General features: G+C 53.2%; 1 protein-coding gene across 1 annotated transcript in view; it reads left to right on the top strand.

Moving 5' to 3' along the window:
• Positions 1 to 14,727, top strand: part of FAM193A (family with sequence similarity 193 member A) — a 160,545-nt gene that overhangs the window by 128,860 nt on the left and 16,958 nt on the right. The window contains 6 exon segments of the mRNA XM_032856195.1: positions 4,222 to 4,420; positions 5,387 to 5,659; positions 6,965 to 7,232; positions 7,331 to 7,514; positions 8,413 to 8,643; positions 11,127 to 11,958. Coding sequence (XP_032712086.1) covers positions 4,222 to 4,420; positions 5,387 to 5,659; positions 6,965 to 7,232; positions 7,331 to 7,514; positions 8,413 to 8,643; positions 11,127 to 11,958 — 1,987 coding nt within the window.

Here is a 14,727-nt window from a genome sequence, read left to right as displayed (position 1 = left end):
GTGTAGTGCTTCCCCACCTGTGACCTCAAGCTCTCCTGCCTCCTATGGGACCATGAGTCTGCCCCCCATCACTGTGACGATGGTGTGTGCTTCTTCATGGCAGTCCTCCCTTCCCTACACCTCCACCTGGCCGTTTTTCCTCACCATTTTCTGATCAGTTCTGTGAAAGATTTCCCTAGATTTCTCTAGGGTTCAGCACCTTGTTACAAAGGTGTAGAGTGTTGTGTTCCCCTTCCTGGACAGAGCCCAAGCAGAGGGGGACCACACAGCCTCAGAGGGAAGAGCCCACGTGAGTTCTTAGGCCACGCTCCCATCCCCACCCCCCGTTCCCTCTCATTCACAGGGCACGTTCCCAGCCACTGACCTACATGGCCCAGGAGCAGAGGGCCACAACTGCGGGGCCAGGTTTGGAAACCCAAGTATTCCAGCTCCAAGTCTGTGTTGTTTCCATCTAGAAACTGAGTTCTGAAGCAGTCATCGTGTAGAAAATGTCCTAGTAATGAAGGTAGAGGGATGTCTTGAACACTCCACTGGGAGAATGGGGAGTAGTTGAAAATGGTCACCACATTGTCGCCCTCAGTGAATTCAGGGTGAGTGGAGCTGCAGACTGGCTCCTTTGTGGCTCTGGGCTCTGAGGGAGGGACAGACGCGCAACCATTGCAGAAGTGATGAAGTCAGATGTGGGGCAGGTCTAAGTTCAGGCTGGAATTGGAGGGGGAAAAACAGGGGTGGGAAACAGGGACAGAGACAGACGGTGGTCGGGGCCCCACTATGATCTCAGATCTGTATTTTGTTTTGGAGGCAGTCTCAGTTCTGCTGGCTTGAGAAATAGCACGACCAAAACAAACGTGGTGCTCTTGCCTCTTTACCGTCTCTGGCAATAATCCTGAAGAACTTTGGAAAAAGCAGAAAGAGTCATGCGTCCAGCTTCCTGGTCAGTGGGATGTGCCTGTCGGCCACCCCCCCACACACACATGCCCTGACTCGGTCCTTTGCCCCCTCAGCTTGCTGTGTTTGGCAACCATGTTCCAGGAATCTGGGAAGGTTTGGTGGTGTGCGGTGGAGCCTGGCTCTCCCAGCTCCCGTGTAGACTCCCAAGGTGTTCAGAAGGCATCTGTCAGTGTGTTTGTCCGAGCTCTGCGTTAAAGCAGAAATTGTACTTTTCTGTGAATGACTTATGTCTTAAAGCAGAGAACCATTCAAAACTTCTCTTTCTTGAACCGTGTGGATTTGTGCAGAGTAAAATAAATCTATTCTCATTGAATAGCATTGTCCACATGTTGAGAGACTGATTCTGTGCCTAAATCATTTGTGAAGTCTGGCCCACAGGTGGTCTCGTTGACAGAGGCCTGTGTTTATCAAAAGGAAGCCCACGTCTGTTGAGTTGAGGAGCCATCTTGTGGGGAAGCGTTCACATAAACGTGGCTTGTTACAGACCCCTTGCTCACTTGGTCTCTGCAGCTGGACCTCCCGTTCTGAGTAAACGGGCTTCTGAAGAAGTGGGCGAAGTGGATTTAACTTTCCATTTTCAGTATTAGAGCTTCCTAGCTGTGTTCCCTCATCTATCTGAGCTCAGTCTGTTCTCCCTTTATTGAACATTCAGTGAGTGCCAGGTCCTGTGCTACATGCCAGCAAAACACACACCAGAGGAACTTGGTCCCTCTCCCTAGGGTTCGTGCAGTCTCGTCATGTCAGCACCTCAGACCACCGAGCTGTGCCACTGCCAGGAGGGAAGTCACACTGAAGGGGGAGGGGGGCGCCCAGGGCCTGGCGGGTGGCTTCGCAGAGGAGGGGATGCTGGGCTGCGGGTCGAGAGCTGAGCACAAGCGGGTGGTGGGTCAGGCCCTTAGCCCGGCTCCCTGGAGGGAAGGCAGTTGGCTGGCAGCCAGGAGCGGGGAGGGCGTCAGGAAGCCGTGAGGCACTTTGGAGCCTGCCTTTGGCTCTGCTCTGTGAGGCCCTTGAAGCCCCCTCTGCTTCTGCCTGGGGAGCTGGCTGTCCCTGCCCGGCAGCAGGAGTCTGCAACCCTGAGAAACCACCCTCTGCTTTGTTGTCACTTCCCCTCGGTTCCTTCCTGGTGAAGCAGCTCTTTGTTCATCACTCCTTTGTGGAAACTGGTATCTGTGGAAATACCGTGTTCTTGGTTTCCTCACTCTTTGCCCCAGGGCTCCCCTGCCGGAAGCACTAGATTAGACCTCTCTTTCTTCCTACTTCACAGCCCACATGGCCACGCCATTCTCACCCTCTGCCACCCTGATCCTGTTGAGAAAAGTGTGCCGAACTGCCAGAGCGGAGGGACCCCCGCTTCACTCTGCACCCAGGACGGGCGGAGCGGGGGTGCTCTGTGACTTGGGACCAGTCTTAACAAAGTGGTGACAGTGTCCCTTAGCCCTCACTGTGCTGCACACTTGAACCTGTTGTCCAATTTAATTCTTACCACAACACCTGGAGGTAGGTATTTACAAATTACAGATGAGAAAACTAAAGCGCAAAAAAAATTGAGTAATTTGCCTGAGGTCACACAGCTAGTAAAAGGGGGAGCTGGCATCCCAACCCGTCAGACTGTGCGTCCCAAAGGCTGAAAACAGAACTAGTGTTCATGTCCAGCTTTGTCATTGGCCACACCTCCCAGGGACTGGAGTCTCGGGCTCTTGCTCCCACAGCCCCAGTGATTGTCCTGATGGCCCCGAAACCCCTCGTCTCCACTGCCACCACCTCCTCATCTCTCAGGCCTTGACTGTGACTGCTTCCTGTGCTGGCCTCTCCCCCGCCAGGCAGAGGCCAGGTGGCAATGGCTCTGATTTGGGTTCTGCAGCCTGTCTGGCCGTGGTACAGTTGTCCGTGGGGCTGTGCCCTTCCTTCCTGACCTCTGCCCTAGCCAGCTGCTTGGGTTCTGCTCTTGGGAATCCTCCTGAAACCCTCCCACTCGACTTCGCAGCACTTAGTGCCCAGTTCTGTGTCCCCAAGGATGAGATTCCCAGGCATTGTTCCCGGTGCCAGACCTGTAGCTTCTTGGGGTGGGGCCTGTTGCGGTGGATGCTGGGCTGGGGCGAGCCTCGTGCCCGTGTCAGCAAGGTGCTGGGCCACAGAACCAGAGAGTCGCTTGAGAGAAGGCAGGTACTAAACCAGCAGGCGACCAGTATGTCATGAATTCTAACTGTGGTAAGTGCTGAGAGGAGAAAACTGTAGATTCTAGGTGTGTTGTACGGGAAGCCCACCTTGGTCTTAGGTGCTGGATGCGAGGACAGGAGGCAGTGATGACTTCCTTGAGGCAGGGACATTTAGGTGAGGCCTGTAGGATGAATATGAGTCAGCAAGGTTGTGGGCTGAGGTTAAGATGTTAACCTTAGATTTAACCTTAAACTGAATTCAGCACAAGGAAAGTTCAGGGTCAAGAAGGAACTTGGGTTTGAGGACCAAGGGAAGGCCTGTGTGTCCAGGAGCTTGAAGGAACAGGAAGGACAGGGATAGGCCAGGCCATGTGAGAGACTTTAAATTCCATTTTAAGAACAGTAGGAAGACCTTGGTGCACCCTAAGGGAGTGACTCACTCTTACCTTCACCAAAGCGCACTCTGGCTGCTGTGAGGGAAAGGACTGGGAGGAGGCTGGGAGTGAGCTGTGGGGGCTTTCGGCTCAGGTAGTAAAGGCTGGAGCTGAGGGGTGTGGGCTGAGAGGAGGAAGGGCCCAAGGATGGCCAGGGGTGTGCAGGGAGCAGCCAGCAGCCACTTGGTGAACGTGTGGTCCCAGCCACCCTTCCTCGGTGCCTTCAGACAGCAGTCTGCCCCAGCAAGGCCCCTAAAAATCCGTAGTTCCTTAGACTGCATGGCACGTGGCCCAGGTGTGAGATATAGTTGAAGAGCTTTACCACTGTCAGTGATTCCAAAGTTGGCTTTTGAGCAGTGATCCTTACAATGTCCGCTGAGACTCAGCCCTGGGAGCCACTCGCACGCAGCCTGTGCCGAGGGAGGGATTCCGTAAGCTGCTGAGTCGTCTCGAGTCTGGTCAGTTCCTTGAAGCATCAGTGGCTGGGAAGATGTACTCCTGGTTCACATGTGAGCAATGGCATGCGGTGTGCCCGCCGGGCAGGTCCACGATCTGCGAGACGCCGCCCACAGTGAGCGCGGCCCTCCAGGGGTGTCCGTCGTGGGATCTGTCTGTGGTTTAACTACATAAATAGGCAGAACGTGCATTTTGATATGTGATCAGAGCCTTTTTTTTTGTAGGGTTTACCGCCAGCCCCTGTTCCGAATCCCGCAAACAAGCATCAGGTATTCAACGCTTCTCTTCAAGACCATATTTATCCGAGCTGTTTTGGGAACACTCCAGAGTGGAACAGTTCTAAGTTTATAAGTCTTTGGGGATCAGAAGTGATGAATGATAAGAACTGGAATCCTGGCACTTTCTTGCCAGATACAATTTCTGGTAAGGAACTTGTTAAAACCTCCTTAAAGGTTTAAAATGACCTGAGCTGGGCGGATTGCTGTGTCTGTTACTGCGGTCCCCCAGTAGATGCCTCAGGCTAGTTGGGTCCCCCACCTCAGCTGCTCCTGGAAGGCCCCTCGGCCTCATCCCCCTGCCCCAGCCATCCACGTCCGCCGCCGGCCAAGTCCCGCTGCCTGGACAGGGCAGAGCAAGCTCTGGCACCCTGTGGCTGCTTCCAGTACGGCGGGCTCTCTGGGGCCCTGAGCACGACAGATCTCTCCGTGCCCCAGCACGGCTGAGCCTCTTGTCTCCAGGCCTTGGCGTTGTGCCTGTGGTGCTAGCAGGCGCTTTGCAGCCGTGCCACCACCCACCTCAGTGCTGTGACTTAGGTTGCTTTCCTGGTTCTGTACTGACCTTACAAGGGGTCTGTTCTCTCAAGCTCCTTCCTCACAGCCCTCGGCTGCCCAAGTACAGCTGTCATTTCAGGCGCAGGGAAAGGTGCGCCTAAAGAGGGGCTGGTTGCACAATTATCTGTGTCTTCACAAGGTTAGAGCCCACGGTGGCCCCACACCCAGACCCTGCATGTGCTCATAAAAGCTAACTACACTTGATATCTCTGCGTGGAAGGGGTTTTTAGCTGTGTGACCTTGTGCAAGTTGTTTAGCCTCTCTGAGCCTCAGGTTCTCTATCTTTAGGATGGGACTAATAGTACCAGGCTCACCAAGTAGCTTTAAGACAATAAGTAAAATAACTTTGGGAAGGCACCTAGCATGGGATTGGTACATAGTAGGTGCTCCGTGCCTTTTTTTTTTTTTTTTTTACCCTGGAGAGAAACTGATTGACTAGCACCCTCCCAGTGAAGTCCCAGCTTCGGTTACAGCCCGAGTGTTAGTTCAGTCAACAGATGTCCCTTAGGTTTTAGCGACGTATTTCTAGAGGCCTTACTTGTCTCATTCTTCTCTGAAGGGAGTGACATACTAGGACCAGCACTCTCAGAAACAAGACCCGAAGCCCTTCCACCCCCATCTAGTGGTGAAACGCCTGCAGTTTCTGAGAGCAAGGAGAAAAAAAATGCTGCGAAAAAGAAATGCTTGTACAATTTCCAAGATGCTTTCATGGAAGTGAACAAAGTCGTGATGGCCACATCGTCAGCCACGTCCTCTGTGTCCTGCACGGCCACCACAGTGCAGTCCAGCAACAGCCAGTTCAAAGTGTCGTCCAAAAGGCCTCCTTCCATAGGTAAGGCCCACCAGCTCACAGGGACCCTCAGGGCAGCTCAGCATGTCCACTGCTTCCTCAGCATCTCTGTGATTGCCGTGTCCCTGGTGTGGCCAGAGGCCTGGTGTAAACGATGCCAGAGAATGCTCGCATGCAGACAGCACATCCTCTGGGAGTTGGACCCGAGTTTCACTGCCCCACAAACTTCCTCTGAGGATTTGCCACGCTGGCTTGCCTTTCTTTTCAGTACCTGCTGCTTTGTGAGAGGAAGAGGTCACGGCTGTCGGGTCACATGGAGGAATTCTTAGTCTCCTGAAAACAGAAGCCTGGTGGAGAGGGAGCCGGTGGGGCTGCTGGCCGGCCTGGGGTGCAGCCCCTCCTGCCACTGTGTCTGTGGTGTGTGGGAGACATGGCTGCCTGCACTGGGATGAGCACAGGGAGCAGGGTTCTGGAAGCAGAGGTTGGGGGCCCACAGAAACTGGCTCTAAGGGCGCTTGCTAGCCACAGTCAGGACAGCTGGAGCATTGGAAAGAGTAATGGGATGGACAATAGCACACATGGTCAGGAATCCCCCAGGTGTTCAGAAAGGAGGGGGTTAGGGAAGCTGCTCCCTGATACAACAGACAGAGAAAGGCCCCCATGCAGCCAGCAGGGTGACTGTCAGCCCAGGTGATCATCCCCAGTGGTCATTAAGAACAGTGGCTGTCCGTGTGGGGAACACTGTGTCCTCCCTGTGTGCGAGCAGCATCGTGGACGTGGCTGCTCCATCGTGAAACGACCCTGTGAGGGCCTCTTGTGTGGTCACGGGGGAAGGAGCCAGTGCAGCCTTGTCAGGAGTTGTGCCCCTAAGATATTTTGGTCAACTCAGATGTAACAGCATGAGCCCAGACTGGGGGCAACTGTCCTCAGTGGAGAAGATGTCTGTGATGCTGCAGGAGAAACGCTTAGAAGAGGCCAGGTTGGAGAAGAGCTACTAATGGCCGTGTAGGGAAGACGGGAGAGGGATGGGGTCGCACTTGGGGTGGCAACGTCACGTGGATGGCACAGGCCTGGGCTCTGGTCACACCAGGCAGCTTCGTGCCCGGGGCTCGCACTGAGGTATAGAGGGTGGGTGCAGCCCCTGCGGCATGTGTGGGAGGGATACACACCATGGGGTGTCTGGCAGTGGGGGGTGCAGGTGAGGGGCACAGGCGGGGTTCCTGGCCCCCTTCCTCAGAGTTCATGCAGCTCTGAGCATCTTCACACTAAGCAGTCGCGAATGCTCTAGTGAAGACAGACGGACTCCGGTCTGCCGTCCTCAGCGACCCTCCGCATTCCCGCCCGCAGGTGAGGTGTTCCACGGCGTCAGCAAGGAGGACCCCCGACACGCGGTGCCGGCCGCCCCGAGGAACAGCCCCACGGGCCTGGCGCCACTTCCCGCGCTTGGCCCAGCCTCCTCGCCGCACCTGGCCGGACTCGCAGCCCCCGCCTTCCCCAGCAGTGCTGCTGCGTCCCCAGGTTTCGTGGAGCCACGCAAGAGCTTTTGTCCGGCCCCAGGAGCCCCCCCGCCCCCCACGACCGACGGCCCCCTCAGCGCCCCTCCCAGCGTGTGCAGGTGAGCTGGTGCCTGCCTACCGCTCTCCCCCACTGGGCGGCTGGTGTGGGTGGGGGAGGGGGGCGCAGCCAGTAACTGGCCTGTGTGTGGCTTTGCAGCGACCCTGACTGCGAGGGCCACCGCTGTGAGAATGGCGTGTACGACCCACAGCAGGACGACGGGGATGAGAGTGCGGACGAGGACAGCTGCTCCGAGCACAGCTCCAGCACCTCCACCTCCACCAACCAGAAGGAGGGCAAGTACTGTGACTGCTGCTACTGTGAGTTCTTCGGGCACGGCGGGGTAAGTGCCCCGGGGACCGCGGGTGGGCACCGGGCACCGGCAGGCCCCGTCGGCACTGAGCTCTGAAGCCGGCGCCTCCTGCTCGGGTGCCCTTGTCCTCCAGAAACAGTAGCAGATGTTCCCCCCAAGATCTCCCTGTAAGGGTTTCGTGACTGCATGTGTTCATTTCTTTGGGAGCAGGGAACCTCCTGACCAGCCAACCGGGGAGTTGTTAGGTGCAGATCGTGGCAGGCCATGCAGTGGGGCGCTCGCTGTGTAGGGTATGCTGGGGGACTACTCTAATGGCCTATTCCTCCGAGTCATGGCAGCCATGGTGCCCCGGGCCGGGGGGCAGGCAGGGGCCGAGGGGGTGTTGGGAGGAAAAGCAGGGGCTGGTCGTTGCTCTTTCTCTACCTTTGTTCCGTCTGCATTTGCTAAACGTGCACACACGTGTTCAGTGTCAGGAAGAAGTATTGGCAGCGGGGTTGAGGGCCGTTTTCTTTTTCCCTTTTGGCATTGAACAAGACACCCACAAAGGGACGGAAAGATTCTACGAACACGTTTATTGACACGAAAAGATAATCACACTGTATTATGTAAGAGGTAGATTAATTGGTATGTGTGATTTTTTTTTCTTTTCTGGTTTAAAAATGTCTATTTGTGTACGTGCTTTACCATAGTTTTCATGAACGTGTAAAGGTTGAGGGGTCGGTGCCAGAACTAACCTTCCGGTCACTCTGGGACAGGTTTTCCTTGCTGCTGCTACTTGTTTACCTTCCTTATTTTTCACCGTGAACGTGTATTACCAGCGTAATGAGAAAAACTTTCATTTTTAAAGATAATGTTCTGAAATTTGCAATATTCAGCCTCATTAAAACTTGAAGCTTCATTCAGACACGCTCTCCTTTAACTGCCTTAGCCTCCGGCCGCGCCGACAAGTAGAAACTACGCAGAGATGAGGGAGAAGCTTCGTTTGCGGCTGACCAAGAGGAAGGAAGAGCAGCCTAAAAAGGCAGACCAGCTCTCGGACAGAGAGAGTGTGGTTGACCATCGAAGGGTGGAGGACCTACTGCAGTTCATCAACAGCTCGGAGACCAAGCCTGTGAGCAGCACTCGAGCCGCCAAGCGAGCCAGACACAAGCAGAGGAAGGTAAACTGCGTGCCCGCGTGGGCTGTGGCGGGCCTCGGGGCCGCAGGGCCACGCTGCTGCCACAAGGGCCCCTGACCATCTCTATCTCTGCAGCCTGAGCCAGAGCTGGGCAGAAGCCCCAGGATGTGTTTTCAGGACACAGCTTCCACTTTTGTGTCATGGATTTATTGATGGATCTCAAACAAGCCTTTGGGTCCCTGTGCCCCACGTGGGTGGCCACAGCAGACCCTTGGCCTCTCTCCCAGGGAGGTTGAGGATGGGGCCCCTGGCATTGAGGGAATAGAAGGGGGCCACGGTGGGCTTTTGGAGACTGTGGGCAAAGAAGTTACTTTGACACGAGGCTTGGATAGACCCTTTGCCACAGCAGCATTCTTAGGACATAGTCTGGGTGCTCCCCATCCCCCACTCCTTGTCCCCACTGGTAGAGGAGAGTCAGGCAAAGCCATCCCAGAAGAGGGCAGGCACGTGGAGTTGGTGTCAAGGGTCAAAGAGTAAGATGGACAGCCCTGGCAGACAGCCCTGGGCACCTCCCCACAGGGTGTGGATTGCATGGAAGCAGGCATCTACCAAGACTAGACAAGTTGGCTCAGCGGTGGACGTGGCATGCAGAGGCGGTCCGCTAGCAAGTGAGACACGGTGCTCTTCACTTCCTGTTCCGGCTCCAAGCGAGGGGACCAATAGCGTCAGCTCTTTGGGATGCCTCAGCGGCCCGGGTCTGCGTGGTACTGCGGCCGTCCTGGTTTCAGCTTCCTAAGGACCCAGGCCGCAGCAGGCAGATCCGGGCTGTGCATAGAGGGGAACCTGCAAGGGTGACAGGGCCTCTGCTGGCAGGATGGGTGACTGGAGAAGAGGCGAAACCCCTGCGAGGCCCAGCAGACATGGAACAAGAGTACACTCCCAGAGAGCACTAGGGACGGTGCCTCCACTTTCAGCTGCTTGTGATGTGGAGACCGTTGTGACTGTATCACCCGCTAGGAGCCCTGCTTGTACCTCATGGTCCTAATCAAGGTCCAGTTCGTGGGCTTTGAGGAGATGGGGGTTGGCCCTGCCCCACTAGAGCGGGGCAGTGAGACCTGTTCTCCACTTGGGTGTTAGGTCAGGGCCCCCTCACCCTGTGTGCTCGGTGCCCTACACCCCATCTCCACGGAGTGTCTGGGTGACAGGCTGGTTGTTGAAAGGAAGGCTTCACATACCTGCTTGTGGGTTCCCTACAGCTCCTGTTCTGGGGTGGGCTTGCTCCGACCTGTGCTGGGGGAGACACTCTGCTCACCAGACGCTGGATATGGGGGCACTCTGGGAGTGGCCTCCAAGGCTTCACTTTGAACACATGAAACAAGGATTTTAAATAAGGTTTACTTGAACTGTCGAGTTAAATTTTTAAAACATCTGCCATTAAATTTTTAACATAGTTTTATATTTAAGTTCTTCAAAGTTACATTTGTCTTTGTCAAATATTGCATACTGGAATGTTGTAAAAAATAACTAAAACCTGGGAGGACTTTTATTTTTTTGAATTCCTTTTTTTTTTTTTTTTTGGAAGGACTTTTAAATATAAAATATATTTGCCAAAGTCTTTTACTGGAGGAGCTCAGGGATGCAGAGTCATGCACTCTTCACAGCCTTCATTTGTATTCTGAGCAAAAGGAATGGTCTCCTTGGAGGCCTCTGGAATAGGAGTCACTGGTGAAGTCCAGTTTTCACTTGATTGAAAATGAACTTCATGCCAAGCTGGAGGGCGGAAGTAGCCAGTGTCTTTTGGCCGTGTGACATGGAAACGTGTTAGGGTGCCGCTTGCTCTGTCACACTGGTGGACATATGTTGGGAGTTTCGATGCTCTGCTAGGCTGGAAAAAAGGAATTCAAGTTTTCAGTACACATTCTGTACCCGCCCCATTGACATATACTTGAGGCCCAGCCTGGCCTGGAGAGGCAGCGCGCCAGCCACTGGTTAACTGGTTAGTCCTGTTCTCCAGCTGCTGCACAACAACGGGATTCTGATGTAGCAGATGCTTTGACCTTGCTTTATTTTATTAATTTATTTTTCTAGCAGGCTCCACACCCATTGTAGAGCCTGGTGCAGGGCTTGAACTCACGACTGTGAGATTGAGACCTGAACCGAGATCAAGAGTCAGATGCTGAACTGGCTGAGCCACCTGGCACCCCTGACTTTGTTTTAAAGAACTGCCACTAGGGCAAAAGCTCTAAGGGAGATCTTGTTAACCAGCACCCCCCACCCCAGCTACAACCAATAAAGTAACAAGTGTACACTTTAGTAGAAAGATTAAATCTGATCATTCTGGAGAGTAAAATGATTTGGGTTAGGTATGTTTTAAGCTATTTGGATTATTATAAGCTCTTTCAGGGTTTGTGTTCTTACTATATGATTTGTTTTTAAGGGTTTTTTGTTGTTGTTGTTGTTTTTAATGCCTTAACGTAAGAAAACTCAACTGTTGTCTTAAGTTGCCTCTTCTTTTCCCACGGCAGCTGGAGGAGAAGGCTCGCTTGGAAGCAGAGGCCCGGGCCCGGGGGCACCTCCACCTCCGTGAAGAGCAGAGGCAGCAGGAGGAGGAGGAGGAATTTCAGCGGCTTCAGGAGCTTCAGAAGCTGAGGGCCGTGAAAAAGAAGAAGAAGGAGAGGCCAAGTAAAGACTGTCCCAAGTTGGACATGCTTGCTAGAAACTTCCAGGCAGCAGCAGAGTCTGTATCTAACTCTGAAAACATGCACAATGGCTCACTAGAGCAAACGGAAGAACCAGAAACCTCATCTCACTCTCCTGCCAGACATGGGGACCACACGGAGCCCAGGCCAGGGCCGGGGGCTGACGGGGATGCTGCCAGCCCCGTGGACTCCAGGGACTCCAGGCTCCTCCTACCAAAGGAGGTCAGTGCGAAGCAACAGGAGCCGCTGTCTTTTCTCCTTGACATGGTGCATCAGCACAAAGAAGGGAGCAGCAAGCAGAAGCTCAAGCAGACCAGCAAGGCCAGCAGCGAGCCGGCGAGGAAGCCAGCCGAGCCTCCCAGAGTCTCCGAGGGCCATCCCAGACCCCGGCCCCAGACTGAGTCGAAGGCAAAAGTGCTTGACCTCACTTCCCTGGCGGAGCAGAAAAGGGAGGAGAGAAAAGTGAACAGTAACAACAATAACAAAAAGCAGCTGAACCACGTCAAGGAAGAACGGTTGAATCCGGCCCCCCCAGAGCCCGCCTCCCCCAGTGAACACCCTCAGGACAGCAAGCTGGTGCCTGCGGACTCTCCGCAGCCCAAGGGCAAGGGCAAGAAAAACAGGAAGAAGAAAGGAGACAGAGTCAGCAGTTCAATCGGTAAATAGGGAGCCGGGGGAGTGTGGCCGGCCCCCCTGTCGCCGGGTGCTGCCTTGCCTCTCGTGGCTTTGGGCTTCTTGTGGCTTTGCCACAGCAGGGAGACACATGTGGCCGTTGTTGTTCTGTGTTGCTCTTTTGGAATAATTATAGACGTAGAAAGAATCCCCCAAATCACTGTTACCACATCTGCTTTCTCTTTCTCCCTTTTTTATTGTTTTTCTGAACGAAAGGAGAGTAATTTCAGACATGAAGTCCCTTTGCCCTTGAAACAAAGATAGTCTCTTACAAAACCACAGATACAGTTATCAGAATTAAGAAATTAATGTATACCGTATACTGTAGCATGATCTAATTATAGACCTTCCTGCTGTTTCTCCAGTTCCTGACATGGGATTCAGTCCAGGTCATCTGTCAGATCTCCTTAATTTCCTTGAATGAATTGGTTCTTCAGTTTCTTGTGACCTTGACATTTCTAAAGAGTCAGTCTCTATTTTTTAGAATAATTTATTTGGAATAATTTCAGGTTGTTTTTTTTTTTTTTAAATAAATCAGTCCCTGAGCATTAGGCCAACATTTTTTTTTTAAGATTTTATTTATTTATTTGACAGAGATCACAAGTAGGCAGAGAGGCAGGCAGCGAGAGAAAGAGAAGGAAGCAGGCTCCTTGCTGAGCAGAGAGCCCATTGTGGGGCTCGATGCCAGGACCCTGGGATCATGACCTGAGCCGAAGGCAGAGGCTTAAACCCAGAGCCACCCAGGTGCCTCTCAGTTTGGTTTTATGTGCCATTTCTTCATGGTCAGATTCAGATTGTGTGTTTTGGGTGGGAATGCCGTGGAGTTGCAGGGTCCTTGCTGGTTTCTGCCATGGGGGGCACGGAGTTTCCTTGCTGTGGGGCCAGAGCTTCCCCTCTGCTCACGGAAGGGGAAGTGTCTGATGGGGATGTGGGTCTCCTGCTGCTGGGAACATCCGCTGGCGAGTCTTGCCCAGAGTGGTTGGTTGTTCCTGAGTTGTTTGCCACGTAGTGGTGTTTCTAACATTATTATTCCTTGCACATCTATTTGGTGCTCTTTGGGAGGCACTTTGCTTCCCCTGTGCCCCACGTATGGTTTTCATTTGTTTAGTTATTTATATCATGGTGGATTCATGGAGACTTACTTTGTGCTATAGATTATATTCTTTACTGACACTATGTGTTTTGGTCCTCTGGCTGTCCTAGATGTAGTCAGTGGGTGCCCCCTCAAAGGCCCCCGGACCCCACTATTCTTGGAGCACTTGCGTACTTCCCTGCACTGGGAGGTGTTCTGGGCTTATTCTGTACTTTCCCTGTCCCAGCACTGAATCTGCCATTTTCCAGGGAGCCCTGGTTCTTTCCAGAGGAGAGTGGCATTTAGAAACTTGGTGTTGCTACCAGACCCTTCCCTTTGACACACCCAGGAGTCCGGGCATGGGGCAGGGCGGGTGCACGCAGCCTACACTAGCATCTGATGTCATTTCTATAGTGAAAACCACGAGTTCACACGGTTGGCTCCAGCGGCACTCCCCATCACCTCTCCGCCTGCCTCCTCTCACCGGGGCTGTGCTTTATTTACTAAAGCAGGTTCAGAATTGCTCACCCTCCCCGCTGTGAAAAACAGTGGGCTTGCTTAGTGACGTCTTCACGGTTCTTCTTCACGGTTCTTTTGTCTCCAGGCTGAGGGTACAAGCAGGAGCAGTGGTCTGGGGAGGGAAGCAGCAGCCCCAGGGTGGGGAGCAGTGGGCAGGGGCAGGGAGCAGCGGGCCAGGACTCCAGCACATTGAGGTGCAGCCTCAACTCTAGGCCTTTGTTTCTGTTTGCCTTTCCTCTGGGTTGGTTTCCCCCGCCCCCAGCCTGGTTTTCCCTTTTCTTCCTCACTTCCACCCACTCTCTGTAGGTAACTACTCAGTTTCTTTCTTTTACACAAAAGGTAGCATGCTAGAGCTTTTGCCCTTTGCTTGCCCCTCCCACCAACCGAACATGTTCCGGAAAGCACAGTGCGTGGGGAGCACAGAGCTTCCTCGGCCGTCTGGGTTTCCGGGGTTTGTGATTACCAGCCAGGCTGCCCTGGGAGCTATTTGGTGGGGAACTCCCAGCAAAGCGGAGTGCCGAGTCAGAAGGCGAAGGCCTGGCACAGACAGTCTTATCAGGCTGGTGACTTGAGCCAAGACAGATGACATCACTCCGCAATGTAGCTTTCATTTGCATTTTTCTCTAATTACAGTAAGGTCATATTTTAAAGGACTGTTGTCTCTTTTTTGTGAGTTTTCTGTTGATATTTTTTCTTATTTTTGAATTAGGTTTTTGGTCTCTTTCCTTGCATTTTTAAGAGTCTTTCATATATTAGGAATATTAATTGGCCTTTTACCTGCATCACAGACTGCAGATACATACTTCTTTGGACCGTGTCTACGATGCTTTCCAGCCATGCAGAGGTTTTCTTTCTCAGTTTTATATAGTCATTTCGTTGATCTTTCATTGCCTCTGGATGGTAAACAGTGGTTGGAAAGCATTACTCTAACCCTGAAGTAGGAGAGGAATGTGCCTGTGTCTTCCAGCATTTGTGGGGTTCTGCCTTTCTCATTTAGCCTCAGTGCATTGAGAGAGTTTTCTTGGTTATTGTGTGAGCCATGGGTCCAGGATTATCTCTTCTTAAATGGTTAGCCCGCTGACCCAGTACCAGTTACTAAAAATTCATCTTGCCCCATGGTTCAGAGTGCCTCCTTTGTGCTACACTCAGTTTCCCTGTGACCTT

This window comes from Lontra canadensis, unplaced genomic scaffold, assembly GCF_010015895.1.
Source record: "Lontra canadensis isolate GAN:19392208 unplaced genomic scaffold, GSC_riverotter_1.0 scaffold1, whole genome shotgun sequence".
Taxonomy (NCBI): domain Eukaryota; kingdom Metazoa; phylum Chordata; class Mammalia; order Carnivora; family Mustelidae; genus Lontra; species Lontra canadensis.
Note: the sequence above shows the minus strand (reverse complement) of the source record. Positions and strands in the feature narration are given on the sequence as shown.